The sequence below is a fragment of the Oncorhynchus mykiss genome, chromosome 23 (genome assembly GCF_013265735.2).
Source record: "Oncorhynchus mykiss isolate Arlee chromosome 23, USDA_OmykA_1.1, whole genome shotgun sequence".
In the NCBI taxonomy this organism is placed as follows: domain Eukaryota; kingdom Metazoa; phylum Chordata; class Actinopteri; order Salmoniformes; family Salmonidae; genus Oncorhynchus; species Oncorhynchus mykiss.
The window spans coordinates 58026006-58041810 of NC_048587.1; the positions used below are offsets into that span (position 1 = coordinate 58026006).

General features: G+C 43.1%; 1 protein-coding gene across 12 annotated transcripts in view; it reads right to left on the bottom strand.

Moving 5' to 3' along the window:
• Positions 1 to 2652: 2652 nt before the first annotated feature.
• Positions 2653 to 15805, bottom strand: part of LOC110503044 (neurexin-1a) — a 738556-nt gene continuing 725403 nt past the window's right edge. For all 12 annotated transcript variants that reach the window (XM_036960888.1, XM_036960884.1, XM_036960883.1 and 9 more), the window contains one exon: positions 2653 to 4999. In XM_036960888.1, the coding sequence (XP_036816783.1) occupies positions 4692 to 4999 (308 nt within the window). In that variant the 3' untranslated portion in view covers positions 2653 to 4691. The remainder of the gene's footprint in view (positions 5000 to 15805) is intronic.

The following is a 15805-nucleotide window of genomic DNA, read 5'->3' on the forward strand; positions in this document are numbered from 1 at the left end:
GGGAGTAGAGAGGGAGAGAACTAAAGAAAAAGAACGAGAGAGAGAGTGAGAGATACAGGGAGGGAGGGAAGGAGAGAGGGAGGGAGGGATGGAGAGAGGGAGAGAGGGAGATACAGGAAAGGGGGAGAGAGGGATACAGGGAGGGAGAGAGACAGAGGGAGTGAGAGAGGGAGTGAGATAGGGGGAGGGGAGAGGGAGTGAGATAGAGGGAGGGGAGAGGGGGTGAGATAGAGGGAGGGGAGAGGGGGAGAGATAGAGGGGGAGAGAGAGGGGAGAGATAAAGGGGGAGAGAGAGGGGAGAGATAGAGGGAGTGGGAGAGAGAGGGATATAGTGAGTGAGAGACAGAGGGAGAAAGAGGTGTCTGATATATACAGCGCAGATAGCGAGGGAGGAAGGACAAGAGAGCCTCAGTGAAAAAAAATGACAGCGCATGGGAAAGAAAAAGACGGAGAAGAGAAGAGAGAAGCATGGATAAACAAGTTACTAAAAATACTTCCTTCCTCCACCGTCCTCTCACAGAGCATAAAAGATGTACCCTAGTTTAATAAATCTGTCAGCTCGCTTTCGCCTATTTAACGTTATTCAAAATGTCCTTTGTCAATTCATCTCTCCTTCTTAATACAGAGGCATCTTTGGTCCACGTCTCATCGTCAGTCCTCTTCTCATCGTCAGTCTGCTATTGCCCTTATCGTCTTTCATTTTACAACATATGTCACTCACTACCCCCTCCTTCCTTCCTCATCCTTTTATACCTCTCTATGAAGTTCCCTCAAATCAGTGAGTCAATTCGTTCATAGCGTTATTGATCCCTGCCAGGTTGACATTGTGGATTCTTCATGGGTTGCATGTTCTGAGACAGCTAGGTCTCAGAGGATCTGTATCTGATTCAGGATCTGCTGGGAATCTGCTTCCTTCCGGAATGTTTACCTTCTTCACAGCAGTAGAGTCAAATATTTTTGGTCATGTCATCTTATCTGTTCCAATAATCTTGCCATCTTAATGGCTAAGGGGGGTATAATGTTGCTGTTGGCATACACAACAATTCCACACATTTATTAGTTATGTGTTGTAATGTGTGTTCTCTTAATTTCATTACGGAACCATGTTAGTGTAGGAAACTGCTAATTTAGCTAGCCTTTTAGTGAGACAGGAAAGAGTGGAGGATTTCTCAGTTATACTGGTGCCTTTCAATGCATGATTCTGTGGGGTTGTTTTCAAAAAACATAACAGGAACAAACATGTATTCCATATGAATTCAATATGTACAGTCCAATAACTAGGGGTGCTTGTCATAAGGTCATACTTCATTAGTCAGAAAGTGTTACTGAAAGCTCTATACCACATGGTTTGCTCTCACTGTGCTTCTGCTAGGAGTTACATTCAACATTCTCCTGTCTCCATAACATGCTCCATCTCCATACCCCCCAGGGGGCAGAACGAGGCAAGGCCAGCATATAGGCATCATCTCCTTAGCCTTGAAATACATGAACTTTGTGTATGCAGGAGAGATATGTCTGTGCGTCTTCCCAAATGGCAACCTATTCCCTTTATAGTGTGAGCCCTATTCCCATAGATCAAAACTAGTGCACTATATAGGGAATATGATGCCATTGGCGATGCAAGCATGCAATACCTTCTATAGTTTTTATTGCCCGTAATTTATAACTACAACTGAGTGAACAACAATTTGCTGTCATAACCAGCTGGGTGCATGCTGTTCAACTGGTTTAATATTACTGGTTAACATGTTACTGTCATAACCAGCTGGGTGCATGCTGTTCAACTGGTTTAATATTACCGGTTAACATGTTACTGTCATAACCAGCTGGGTGCATGCTGTTCAACTGGTTTAATATTACTGGTTAACATGTTACTGTCATAACCAGCTGGGTGCATGCTGTTCAACTGGTTTAATATTACTGGTTAACATGTTACTGTCATAACCAGCTGGGTGCATGCTGTTCAACTGGTTTAATATTACTGGTTAACATGTTACTGTCATAAACAGCTGGGTGCATGCTGTTCAACTGGTTTAATATTACCGGTTAACATGTTACTGTCATAACCAGCTGGGTGCATGCTGTTCAACTGGTTTAATATTACTGGTTAACATGTTACTGTCATAACCAGCTGGGTGCATGCTGTTCAACTGGTTTAATATTATTTGTTAAGATGTTACTGTCATAACCAGCTGGGTGCATGCTGTTCAACTGGTTTAATATTACTGGTTAACATGTTACTGTCATAACCAGCTGGGTGCATGCTGTTCAACTGGTTTAATATTACTGGTTAACATGTTACTGTCATAACCAGCTGGGTGCATGCTGTTCAACTGGTTTAATATTACAGGTTAACATGTTACTGTCATAAACAGCTGGGTGCATGCTGTTCAACTGGTTTAATATTACTGGTTAACATGTTACTGTCATAACCAGCTGGGTGCATGCTGTTCAACTGGTTTAATATTATTGGTTAACATGTTGAAACTGTAGGAATGAAGGTCTTATATTGTTCTGTTTGTTAATGAATGCATGGATGAATAAAATAAGGTATCATTTAAGCAGTTATAATAAAGATAGCATGTACAGGGTCTTTCTAGGAAACGAAGATAAATGACTTAAGATACCGATAAGAAAGAAAAAACAGAAAGGTAGACCAATGAACCATTTAGTAATTAACAAAGCACAATGATTTTACCATAGAACCTCATACAGTAGACTGAAGTTCACTTAGGTAACATTTTATTTCATGTATTCATTTCATTTTTCAAAACTATTTTTTTCATAATAAATGTTACTGAGGTCAATAATAAAGACATTGTCACAATTTGAACATAAAATACTGTAGAAAAAAATAGCACATGTAGAAATTAAAAAGAAATGAACAATCAAAGAATTTATAATAGTCCTCATTATTTATAGGTCATAGTAGCACTCATTCCAAGTCCATCAGGTCACCAGGACAGCAGAACAGAGCTGACAGTAGAATGACAAAAACACAAACGGTTCAAATGATCGCTTCCTATTTCTTCTTCAGTTTGTTTGCATCAGCCCAAGCATACACTAAACAATCATGTTATAGGACCACTTATAGGAACACATACAGCAACATCATCAGTAGTATACGTCTTCATTTGTACATAGCTAGGTTTAGTTTGGGGGGCAGGTATAGGGAGGAAGGCCATCCGTTACTGTTACTGCCCCAGGAACTGGGAAGGAGCAGGAATGGGGAGAAAGTTTGTGATACCCTGGAGACATGACCTCATCCTGCATATCATCATGCCAGGTCTCTACTGTCCACTATCATTAACTTGTACAGTTTGAGGACGGTCAGGCTACTACTGGGCGGGGTCAATATATCTATTAGATCAGGTTGGCATTTGTATAAAAACTAAACAAATGTTTAACGGGGGAATAAAGAATTCAACTGAAATGAAAAGTAAATGCCGATCAACGTCATCATAAAATCTTCTATATCTAGCAACACTTAGTAACATTTAATTTGGTATTTTTGTCATTTTTTTATTTGTTTTTTATTCCAAAAATGGTTGGAGGAGTAGCAGATATAGCTTGCGTGGTCATCTATACAACAGGCTATAAAACACCACTTTGTCACTGTCCAGAAAGCACATATAGATGTGGTTGTACTGTATATAAACATGTACTGTAATAATATACGTTTGCGTGCATGGAGTGTTCCAGTATCAGAATGATCACATTCAGAACATTCGAACTTCTCCTTCCGGGATTCTGTATAAACACTTTGCCTTAGTTTTCAACAACGGTGTGGAATCTAAGGCAACATGATTTCTTAACTGGCAAAGATGAATCTTAATCATAACTTGACATAAGTCTCTCTAGATCAAGATAAATCAGAGGCCATTTTGTCTTTGCACTGTTGATAGATCAGGCAGCCAAATGTTCCTTTAGTCTGTGTTTTGGCCATCATTGCCACCATAAAAAGTGCAAATACTTTGGCTGATTAGTCAAACATACAGTAGGTAGCATATTTATCCTTTCACTTTCTTCTTCACTGTTACCTTGCCTTCCCATTATGCCATCTCTTTTCTATTCACTCGTCATCTGTTGTTGCACATGTTTGGTGTTGGGTTTTCTTTATTTACCTCATTTGTGCGTTTTAAGTATTTTCTCGTAGAAAAGTTCCCAGTTAACACAAACACAGGATATGTAAATTAAACATTGGAGTTTATAGTTGTAATATATCTTCCTCAATTGTATACCTCTCCTCGTCCGTTTGCATCTCTCTTCTCCCGTTTGGACAACCAATATCCTGGTAATAAACTGAATAAAACTGAACAATTGGTTGGATTGTTTGTTGGTTTAAGATGTATAGGTACTCCTGTTGATTATTCTGCAGTTCCAAACCCTCTTCAGTATAGTCCAATAGAGTACCTCTATCTCCCTGGTGCTATTTCCTAAAGCCCAGTTTGTTGGTTTTAAGAATCTAAAGGAAGATGTTCTGTTGTATTTTTTAGTCCATTTGGCATTCGGGTATAACATCATCCCACCATGTCTTGGGTAAAATGAAAGACAAAATGTTATTTTGTAGTTTTTGTTGAATTTCGTTTGTTCATTATTATACACTTTTTAGTGGTCTTCTGATCTCCTGATTGGTCTTCTCGAGTCAAAAAGTTTGTCGGGCCAGTGGCGAAGACCAGAGACAGTAAGGATCACACGTAATACTCCTTGTCCTTATTCTTCTTGCTCTTAAAGGAGGTCTTGGCTGCGTTCGGCGGTTTGTCCTTCACCAGCGTCCCGTTGGACTGCGATGTGTTACTGATGTAGTTACGGCTTTCGTCCACATGGTAAGATCCCTCGTCCCGGTTGCGGTATTTGTACATGGCGTAGAGCAGGATGAGGATACAGAGAGCGGCTGCCGCTATGATGCCAACCACCATCCCTGTGGTACTGCTTGACTCACGGAACACCCCCTCCGATGGACCTGGGTAGCCCTTCACTGCCGGGCCTGTTGGGTTAGCTGTGGAGAGGGAGAGAAAGAGAGAAGGAGGAAGGGGTTATTATAAGTAACTCATATTCAACACAAGATAGCCTATGCCATTCCACACAGAACACATTTCATAGAATATAATATGCTACCAAAAAATACTCAAAGTAGTAAAACAATGGGAGTTTATTTTCAAATTCATTGAAATTCACACATTGACAACAGAATGGCAATGGATTTATATCAGGAGCATGAACATCAATATAGAGTATGATCAATATCTTTAGCCGCTATGAAGGTGTGCTAGCAGATTCCAGATCCCCTGACCTGAGTGTAACTTAACAGAGTCAATTAATTCTGTTTTTATGACTAACTCATAACCAGCACCAACTTACCAACAACACCTCAACCATTACATGGATGATCTCACCCACAATAACTCGTACTCACAGCTCAAAACTCACTGATTTCACACACATATTAAATGAAAAGGCAAATATGGAAGAGTAGTGAGGACATGTTGACAGTCCATGATGACTCAAAGTGACCAACAAATGATAAGACAGAGGAAAACAGCCTTTCCATTATGATGCAAATTAGGGTGCCTTCAGAAAGTATTCACACCTCTTGACTTTTTCCACATTGTGTTGTGTTCTAGACAGATTTTTGGACACTGGTCTACACACCATAATACCCCATAATGTCAAAGTGTAATTAAGTTTTTCGAAAATGTTACAAATTAATTAAAAATTAAAAGCTGAAATGTCTTTAGTCAATAACTATTCTTGCTATGGCAAGCTTAAATAAATTCAGGAGTAAAAATCTGCTTAACAAGTCACATAATAAGTTGAATAGACTCACTCTACATTATCCAGTGCCCGTGATCCAAATTACAAATCGGGAAGACCACACGCGCACTGAGACATGGGTCATAGAACACAAAAGCTCTATTAGAGCAAGGAGGAGAACTACCCTCTAGCAGCCCACTTTATTCAGCACCAACACGCAGTCAATGAACTAAAGATCTGGGCTATAGAGAAAATGCGGAAGAATGGGAGAGGAGGTGATTTTGACCTGTTCTTACTTCAAAAAGAGGGTAAATGGATCCATCTCCTAGACACTGTCGCCCCCAACGTATTAAACAAACAACTAGATCCTAACTTTTTTCTCTAGTATACACAATCCTTCTTAGACTGATCAGGCTTTTGTGTATTTCCTTGCTCTGCTGAGTTATTGATCATCGTCACAATGTGCCTTGCACGTTTTTTTTACCCACCCGTGCATGTACTGTATTTTACACGCAGCTCTGATAGAGTAATCCTTTACTCACCTCCTTTTTATACACTCCTACGCGATATTTTTCATGTTGCGTCTATACACTGACGTGATAATATTGTAGATGTGTTTTGTGTATAGTTATTTACCTGTCATGTGACATTTACCTGTCCTCACCTTTACTTCTAGAGAAGCGTCAGCTTCCATCCACAAAGCTGCTCGAGGAAGACTAGTAATCAGAACTCATTGCAGTTGTGTGTCCTGACTGCTCCTACATGTACAGTTGAAGTCGAAAGTTTACATACACCTTAGCCGATAGCTGATCATATTTCAACCACATCAAATATTAATCCAAGCCAAACTGAAATTTTATCAGAAACATGCTGGGGGATTTTCACAGCTTTCTATTTCCTTACAACCGATCAAACTGATGTCATTTGGAGCATTTTGTAAGGACAATTCATTCTATAAATGTATGACATTATTCTGGTGAGCACAGCTTTATTTAGTCTTCTAAGGCAAAATATAATGACAGAAGAGAAGCTGCAAGTTGTCTTATACATAGCCTATGAAAATGTCGGAAAATCTAAGCAGAAACATATCTGTATTAGGCACAAAAAAAATCCTGCACCCCCTGTCAAAAAAATCTTTCCATCTGAGTGTAGCCTACAGCGCAATTTCTATATTTACGGTTAGGGTCATGTGCAACCCTCAGATTTGGACTTTCTCACATATAGTCGGGGCGGTTCCAGATGGATTATTAGCTATTGCGGGTGGGTGCGGGTGAACAAACATCTAACCCGCGCACCACAAGTATTAATACTTTCTGAAGTTACTGTACAAATTAGCAACAGAATGATCCCCATCAATTTCAGTATATTCATTTTCAATGAATTAAAATGAATAGGCAATGGTCAATGCGGCCTCTGTAATGAACTCTAAATGTTTGACAACAGTGGGTTAATAACTGACCGACACTGCACTTACGGGAGGAATTTGCACCAGCTGAATGGGAAGCTGATTAGATATTAGACAGCCCACTTTGTGTTCTGAGTGCCATCCAAATTCTAATCCGTCTTAATTCATCTCCCTCTGATAGGCCTCCACTGTTCTGTTTTGCTCCACTGTCCTCTCTCTCATTTCAAATCAAAGTTTATTTGTCACTTGCACCGAATACAATAGATTTAGACCTTACAGTAAAATGCTTAGTTACAGGCTCTAACCAATAGTGCAAAAAAGGTATTAGGTGAACAATAGGAAATAAAGCAGTAAAAATATAGTGAAAAATAACAGTAGCGAGGCTATATACAGTAGTGAGGCTATAACAGTGGTGAGGCTACATACAGGCACCGGTTAGTCGGGCTGATTGAGGTAGTATGTAGATATGGTTAAAGTGACTATGCATATATGATAAACAGAGAGTAGCAGTAGCGTAAAAAGTGGGGTTGGCGGGTGGTGGGACACAATTCAGATAGCCCAGTTTAGCCAATGTGCGGGGACACTCATTGGTCAGTCCAATTGATGTATGTACATGAATGTATAGTTAGTGACTATGCATATATGATAAACAGAGAGTAGCAGCAGCGTAAAAGAGGGGTTTGTGGGGGGGGCACACTATGCAAATAGTCCGGGTAGCCATTTGGTTACCTGTTCAGGAGTCTTATGGCTTGGGGGTAAAAACTGTTGAGAAGCCTTTTTGTCATAGACTTGGCACTCCGGTACCCCTTGCCATGCGGTAGTAGAGAGAACAGTCTATGACTGGGGTGGCTGGGGTCTTGGACAATTTTTAGGGCCTTCCTCTGACACCACCTGGTGTAGAGATCCTGGATGGCAAGCAGCTTAGCCCCAGTGATGTACTGGGCCGTACGCATTACCCTCTGTAGTGCCTTGTGGTCGGAGGCCGAGCAATTGCCGTACCAGGCAGTGGTGCTCTCTCTCTATCTCGAGATGCCCAGTCTAAGCTCCTCTCTGTCCTGGTACCCCAATGGTAGAACCAGCTTCCCCCTGAAGCTAGGACAGCAGACTTCTTGATGATTTTCCAAAAACATCTAAAACCCTACTTCTTCAAAGAGTATCTTAAATAATCCCACAGCCCCCTCCACCACCTCCTCAACCCCCCACAAAAATACATTCCTTTTGTGAACTAACACTCACAGTAGGTTTTTTTAATCCCTTACTAACTCTGACTGCTGATAGCCACTTGGAGGAAAAATGTACTTACTATGACTGATGTGGTGGTCTCACCTAGCAATCTTAAGTTGAATGCACTAACTAATGCACTATCAGGGAGGCTACACTCAGGGGAGGCTACACTCAGGGGAGGCTACACTCAGGGGAGGCTACACTCAGGGCAGGCTACACTCAGGGCAGGCTACACTCAGGGGAGGCTACACTCAGGGAGGCTACACTCAGGGCAGGCTACACTCAGGGGAGGCTACACTCAGGGAGGCTACACTCAGGGCAGGCTACACTCAGGGGAGGCTACACTCAGGGAGGCTACACTCAGGGCAGGCTACACTCAGGGCAGGCTACACTCAGGGCAGGCTACACTCAGGGCAGGCTACACTCAGGGCAGGCTACACTCAGGGGCACAGGAGGCTGCTGAGGGGAGAACGGCTCATAATAATTGCCAGAACGAAGCAAATAAAATGGCATTAAACACCTGGAAACCATGTGTTATTATTATTATACTTATTTTTAATACTTTTACCCCTTTTTCATGATATCCAATTGGTACTTACAGTCTTATCCCATACTGCAAATTCCCTATGGACTCGGGAGAGGCGACGGTCGATAGCCATGCATCCTCCAAAACATGACCGTGCCAAGCCACACTGCTCGCTTAACCCGGAAGCCAGCCGCACCAATCCACCATCCAGCTGGCGACTGCAGTCAGCTTGCGCTAGAACGAAATGGGATGAGGAAATCCCGGCCAGCCAAACCCTCCCCTAACGACGCTGGTCCAATTGTACGCCGCCTCATGCGTCTCCCAGTCACTGCCGGTTGTGACACAGGCTGGGATCGAACCCGGGTCTGTAGTGACGCCTCAAGCATTGCGATTTAGTGCCTTCGACTGCTGCGCCACTCGGGAGGCAAGTAAAGCATGTGTTTGATGTATTTGATACCGTTCCACTTATTCCGCTCCACTCATTAACACAAGCCCGTTCTCCCCAATTAAGGTACCACCAACCTCCTGTGCTGAGGAGAGCACTAAAGGCGGTGGCTAACAATGCTAACAGACAGACTGTGTCCCAAGTGGCACCATGTTACCTAGGTATATAGTGCACTGCATTTGACCAGGGCCTATAGGGACTATATAAATACATTAATACATAAATATATATAGGCACTATATAGGAAAAAGGGTCCCATTATGGTCAGTCACAGATGCAAGGAAAAGAGTAGAGAGTGCAGTAGTGTAGGTGTGCAGATAACAATGCTAGCAGACAGTAAAGGACAGGAGTAGAGAGTGCAGTAGTGTAGGTGTGCAGATAACAATGCTAGCAGACAGTAAAGGACAGGAGTAGAGAGTGCAGTAGTGTAGGTGTGCAGATAACAATGCTAGCAGACAGTAAAGGACAGGAGTAGAGAGTGCAGTAGTGTAGGTGTGCAGCTAACAATGCTAGCAGACAGGAAATGACAGGAGTAGAGAGTGCAGTAGTGTAGGTGTGCAGCTAACAATGCTAGCAGACAGTAAATGACAGGAGTAGAGAGTGCAGTAGTATAGGTGTGCAGCTAACAATGCTAGCAGACAGGAAAGGACAGGAGTAGAGAGTGCAGTAGTGTAGGCGTGCAGCTAACAATGCTAGCAGACAGGAAAGGAAATGAGTAGAGAGTGCAGTAGTGTAGGTGTGCAGCTAACAATGCTAGCAGACAGGAAAGGACATGAGTAGAGAGTGCAGTAGTGTAGGTGAGCAGCTAACAATGCTAGCAGACAGTAAAGGACAGGAGTAGAGAGTGCAGTAGTGTAGGTGTGCAGATAACAATGCTAGCAGACAGGAAAGGACAGGAGTAGAGAGTGCAGTAGTGTAGGTGTGCAGCTAACAATGCTAGCAGACAGGAAAGGACAGGAGTAGAGAGTGGAGTAGTGTAGGTGTGCAGATAACAATGCTAGCAGACAGGAAAGGAGAGGAGTAGAGAGTGCAGTAGTGTAGGTGTGCAGCTAAACAATGCTAGCAGACAGGAAAGGACAGGAGTAGACAAGAGTTAGCACAGCTAGCGATTGAGTGTGACGGAGCCTAGCGACAGATTAGATTTGCCCGTGACAAGCCCACTTATCCTTGAAGGCAGGTGTGAAGAAAAGGCTGGCCTCGTGGGCACAAGTCACCGGCTGACACGCTGACAACACTCTCCTCCTTTTCCTCCTCTAGCAAACATTATGAAAGGAGAGGGGAGCATTTCTAGAGGGTTACTTTGGTTCAGGGTCAAAGATTTGACAGTGAAGATAACGTGGCGGCTGGCGGAGGGAAGAAGTGGTGGTTAAGGAGAAAGGGAGATACAGAGAGGGAGAAGGGAGAGAGCAAGACAGAGAGAGAGGAGGAAGAGGAAAGAAAGAGAAAACGAATGAGAGAAAGAGAAAGAGCGAGAGAGTGAAGTTTGTCAAGCCACCTCTCTCTGACCTCACCCATCATCTTATCAACTGTCACCCGCGGAGACGGTGGCAGTGACAGCAGAAGGGGACAACACATGAGGCATGAGGGCTCTGTAAAACACTCTAGGAGTGGGTCATACGACTGGGTTATGTGACAACCCTGCTGCCCTCACCGGGCCCGATTCAGAGTGAAGATCAAGCTTGCACAACTAGGACCTTTGCATGAAATCATTCATTGATGTCAATGGCAGACTTTGAGAAAATTCTAATTAAGAGCACGGATCTCATGTCAGAATACCACCCAGCATGCTCAGTCTCCCACCCTCTTGATGGTTTTCTTCTGGCTATGATACATTTATAGAGATAATAGAAACAGATTATTTTTACTTTTTCCCGCTGTGTGTCTTGAATCAGTTGTCTTCTACTCTCTATACTAATCTCATGAAAGCTCTTCTCCTGTCTTTTCTTACCCCAAGCATCGTTTGTGCAGTACTGTACAAATAGCACATGATGCATGTTAATGGAGCCCAATTAGTCTGATATGGAGAAGATATAGAAGAAGGAAATCATGGGAACGTTGTTGACATGAACATCAAATGAACTGTACCCTGTAGCTACCTCTCTATGATATGACAATGATTTACATGTTCCTTATTCTTTTTTTTGTCAGATTTATACATGTTTGATGAAGGTTTTTAGTTCACCTTTATTTAACCAGGTAGGCCAGTTGAGAACAAGTTCTCATTTACAATTGCGACTGCAAGATAAAGCAAATCAGTGCGACAAAAAAACAACACAGAGTTACACATGGAGTAAACAAACGTACAGTCAATAACACAATAGAAAAATCTATGTACAGTGTGTGCAAATGTAGAAGAGTATGGAGGTAAGGCAATACGTAGGCCATAGAGCATAAATAATTACAATTTAGCCATTAACACTGGAGTGATAGATGTGCAGATGATGATGTGCAAGTAGAGATACTGGGGTGCAAAAGAGCAAGAGAGTAAGTAATAATATGGAGATGAGGTCGTTGGGTGTGCTGTTTACAGATTGGCTGTGTATAGGTACAGTGATTGGTAAGCTATAGATGGTATAGATTGAGCAGAGGGTGAAGAAAATGACTTAAACTAACACTATTTCTAGATGAAAGCAGTAGCCTCATTGTAGTTATTACATGAACAAAGAATGGATTAATCTTGAATCAGTGGATTGTTCTGGAGGGAGGGAGTACTGTGCAGTAAGTATCACTACTTAGCAGATTGTTCTGGAGGGAGGGAGTACTGTGCAGTAAGTATCACTACTTAGCAGATTGGTCTGAAGGGAGGGAGTACTGTGCAGTAAGTATCACTACTTAGCAGATTGGTCTGAAGGGAGGGGGTACTGTACAGTAAGTATCACTACTTAGCAGATTGGTCTGAAGGGAGGGAGTACTGTACAGTAAGTATCACTACTTAGCAGATTGGTCTGAAGGGAGGGAGTACTATACAGTAAGTATCACTACTTAGCAGATTGGTCTGAAGGGAGGGAGCACTGTACAGTAAGTATCACTACTTAGCAGATTGGTCTGAAGGGAGGGAGTACTGTACAGTAAGTATCACTACTTAGCAGATTGGTCTGAAGGGAGGGAGTACTGTACAGTACGTATCACTACTTAGCAGATTGGTCTGAAGGGAGGGAGTACTGTACAGTATGTATCACTACTTAGCAGATTGGTCTGAAGGGAGGGAGTACTGTACAGTACGTATCACTACTTAGCAGATTGGTCTGAAGGGAGGGAGTACTGTACAGTACGTATCACTACTTAGCAGATTGGTCTGAAGGGACGGAGTACTGTACAGTACGTATCACTACTTAGCAGATTGGTCTGAAGGGAGGGAGTACTGTACAGTATGTATCACTACTTAGCAGATTGGTCTGAAGGGAGGGAGTACTGTACAGTACGTATCACTACTTAGCAGATTGGTCTGAAGGGACGGAGTACTGTACAGTACGTATCACTACTTAGCAGATTGGTCTGAAGGGAGGGAGCACTGTACAGTAAGTATCACTACTTAGCATTGGATTAGCACTCTGGTCTCTATTGATGTATTTGTCCAGACAGATTGACCTTCATTAGTTAAGGATTACTAGACTTTAGTCCTTAATGAAGTTTATAAAACTATAGACACAACCCATGAAACAACCCATGAAACAACCCATAAATCATCAGTTTGTGTCACTACCAGCAGCCACTCTATATAACCTAATACCACCCACTGGGTGACACATAGCCAAGTGGTTAATTAAGAGCATCGGGCCAGTATCCGAAGTCACTAGTTCAAATACCTGCGCCGACTAGGTGAAAAATCGATCCCATGTGCCCTTTTGCAAGGCACTTAATCCTAATTGCTCCTTCAATTCGATCTTGTTAAGAGCGTTTGCTAAATGACTAGAATGTAAAATATAACCCTTAATGCACTTGAAAGCTTATTAGCCTGTAGTACAGCACCAACGGTGTCTATGAAACAGACAACCCATATAACAACCTACGAAACAGACGACCCATAGAACAACCTACGAAACAGACGACCCATAGAACAACCTACGAAAAACATGACCCATAGAACAACCTACGAAACACACGACCCATAGAACAACCTACGAAAAACATGACCCATAGAACAACCTACGAAACACACAACCCATAGAACAAACCATGAAACACACGACCCATAGAAAAGCCTATGAAGCGCATGACTCACCAGTTAGTGTCACTCATGCGGTACATGTACAGTAAGATTTAATATAATCTTAAATCAACCCTAAATGTACGTTAAGGACATAGTCATCGGTTTGCCCGACTCATGCAGTAGATGTACTTTAGGACCACCATTTCATGAGTTTTGTGTGGTGCTAACAGTAGGTCTATAGTTCTCTGCTTTCTTTCAAGAAGGCAGGGATTGCCAACCCCCCTTCAGGAGAGTTACTGGGTATGCAGGCTGCTGCTTCCTGCTGTAACACTGCTCTTTCCCTTCTGAAGAGTTACTGGGTATGCAGGCTGCTGCTTCCTGCTGTAACACTGCTCTTTCCCTTCTGAAGAGTTACTGGGTATGCAGGCTGCTGCTTCCTGCTGTAACACTGCTCTTTCCCTTCTGAAGAGTTACTGGGTATGCAGGCTGCTGCTTCCTGCTGTAACACTGCTCTTTCCCTTCTGAAGAGTTACTGGGTATGCAGGCTGCTGCTTCCTGCTGTAACACTGCTCTTTCCCTTCTGAAGAGTTACTGGGTATGCAGGCTGCTGCTTCCTGCTGTAACACTGCTCTTTCCCTTCTGAAGAGTTACTGGGTATGCAGGCTGCTGCTTCCTGCTGTAACACTGCTCTTTCCCTTCTGAAGAGTTACTGGGTATGCAGGCTGCTGCTTCCTGCTGTAACACTGCTCTTTCCCTTCTGAAGAGTTACTGGGTATGCAGGCTGCTGCTTCCTGCTGTAACACTGCTCTTTCCCTTCTGAAGAGTTACTGGGTATGCAGGCTGCTGCTTCCTGCTGTAACACTGCTCTTTCCCTTCTGAAGAGTTACTGGGTATGCAGGCTGCTGCTTCCTGCTGTAACACTGCTCTTTCCCTTCTGAAGAGTTACTGGGTATGCAGGCTGCTGCTTCCTGCTGTAACACTGCTCTTTCCCTTCTGAAGAGTTACTGGGTATGCAGGCTGCTGCTTCCTGCTGTAACACTGCTCTTTCCCTTCTGGAGAGTTACTCGGTATGCAGGCTGCTGCTTCCTGCTGTAACACTGCTCTGAAAAGCACTGTATAAATCCCATGTATTATTATTTTTATTATTAATATTATTAGGAGGTATTCAGTAGAATTAGATGTTTGAGATTAGGGTTAGGTTGGAGCAAAATCCAGCTAGAGGTTAGCTCTCCAGGAGGAGGGTTGGTGTATGTCTTGACCCTCCCTTCCCTTCCTTTAGCTGGGGTAGAGAAAGAAAGAGAGGGGTACTGTGGAGGTAGTCACATTCACTGACGATGGTCCAACAGATGAAGCGTTTGTCTTTTTGTTTGTCCTCAATAAATGAAATAGCATAAAGGAATTTAGTAGAATCAAAACAAAAAAAATCTGTTTTGATTGCGGGATCTCTAATAAGGAATCTCATGGGGAAGGAGTGCCATCGCATACATGTTCACCATTGTCACAGTCCCAGAGTGCTTCACTCTCCTCTCCGCATGTGCCTGCCTGTCCTTTTATTAATAGTCCATCGCCGTGGCAGAGCGAAGGCACCCATAAACCCAGGGAGAAATGACGCCTGAAACAAGTGTTTAAAATGATGGGCGTTCATATGAAATCTACTCGAGTTTACCCAAGGGTAAAATTAGATGGAGAAAAAAAACAACCTAAAAGTGTTGAGAGCCTAGCTTCATGATGGCACAGGAGGGAAGAGAGATAGAGAGGTAGAAGTGGGAGCGAGAGAGACGGGAGCGAGCGCGAGAGAGCGAGAGAGGGGGAGCGCGAGAGAGAGAGCAAGCGCGAGAGAGAGAGAGAGAGAGCGAGAAAGGGGGAGCGCGAGAGAGAGAGCAAGCGCAAGAGCGAGAGAGGGGGAGCACGAGAGAGAGAGCAAGCGCGAGATAGAGAGAGCAAGCACGAGAGAGCGCGCGAGCTCTCGCCAGCGCAAGCCAGGGAGAGAGAGGGAGAGATTGTGATTGAGAGAAAGGTACTATGAACTGAAACTCAGGGAAACTTTTAAAGAACTGATGTAAAAGCTTCTAGAATAACCTTTCTCCCGCTCTTAATTTCACGTGACCCTTAGGTGTGTCCCAAATGGCCCACTATTCCCTTTAATAGTGCACTACTTTTGACCTTAGCCCAAGTCAATTCCCCTCAGTAAGGCTGTCAGGGTTTCAGCGGGAGAGATAAGATATACCAATATACCTGAAAAACAAGAGATGACCAGATATCATTTGACTCTTATTCACCATGATATATAGTGTTCAAAAC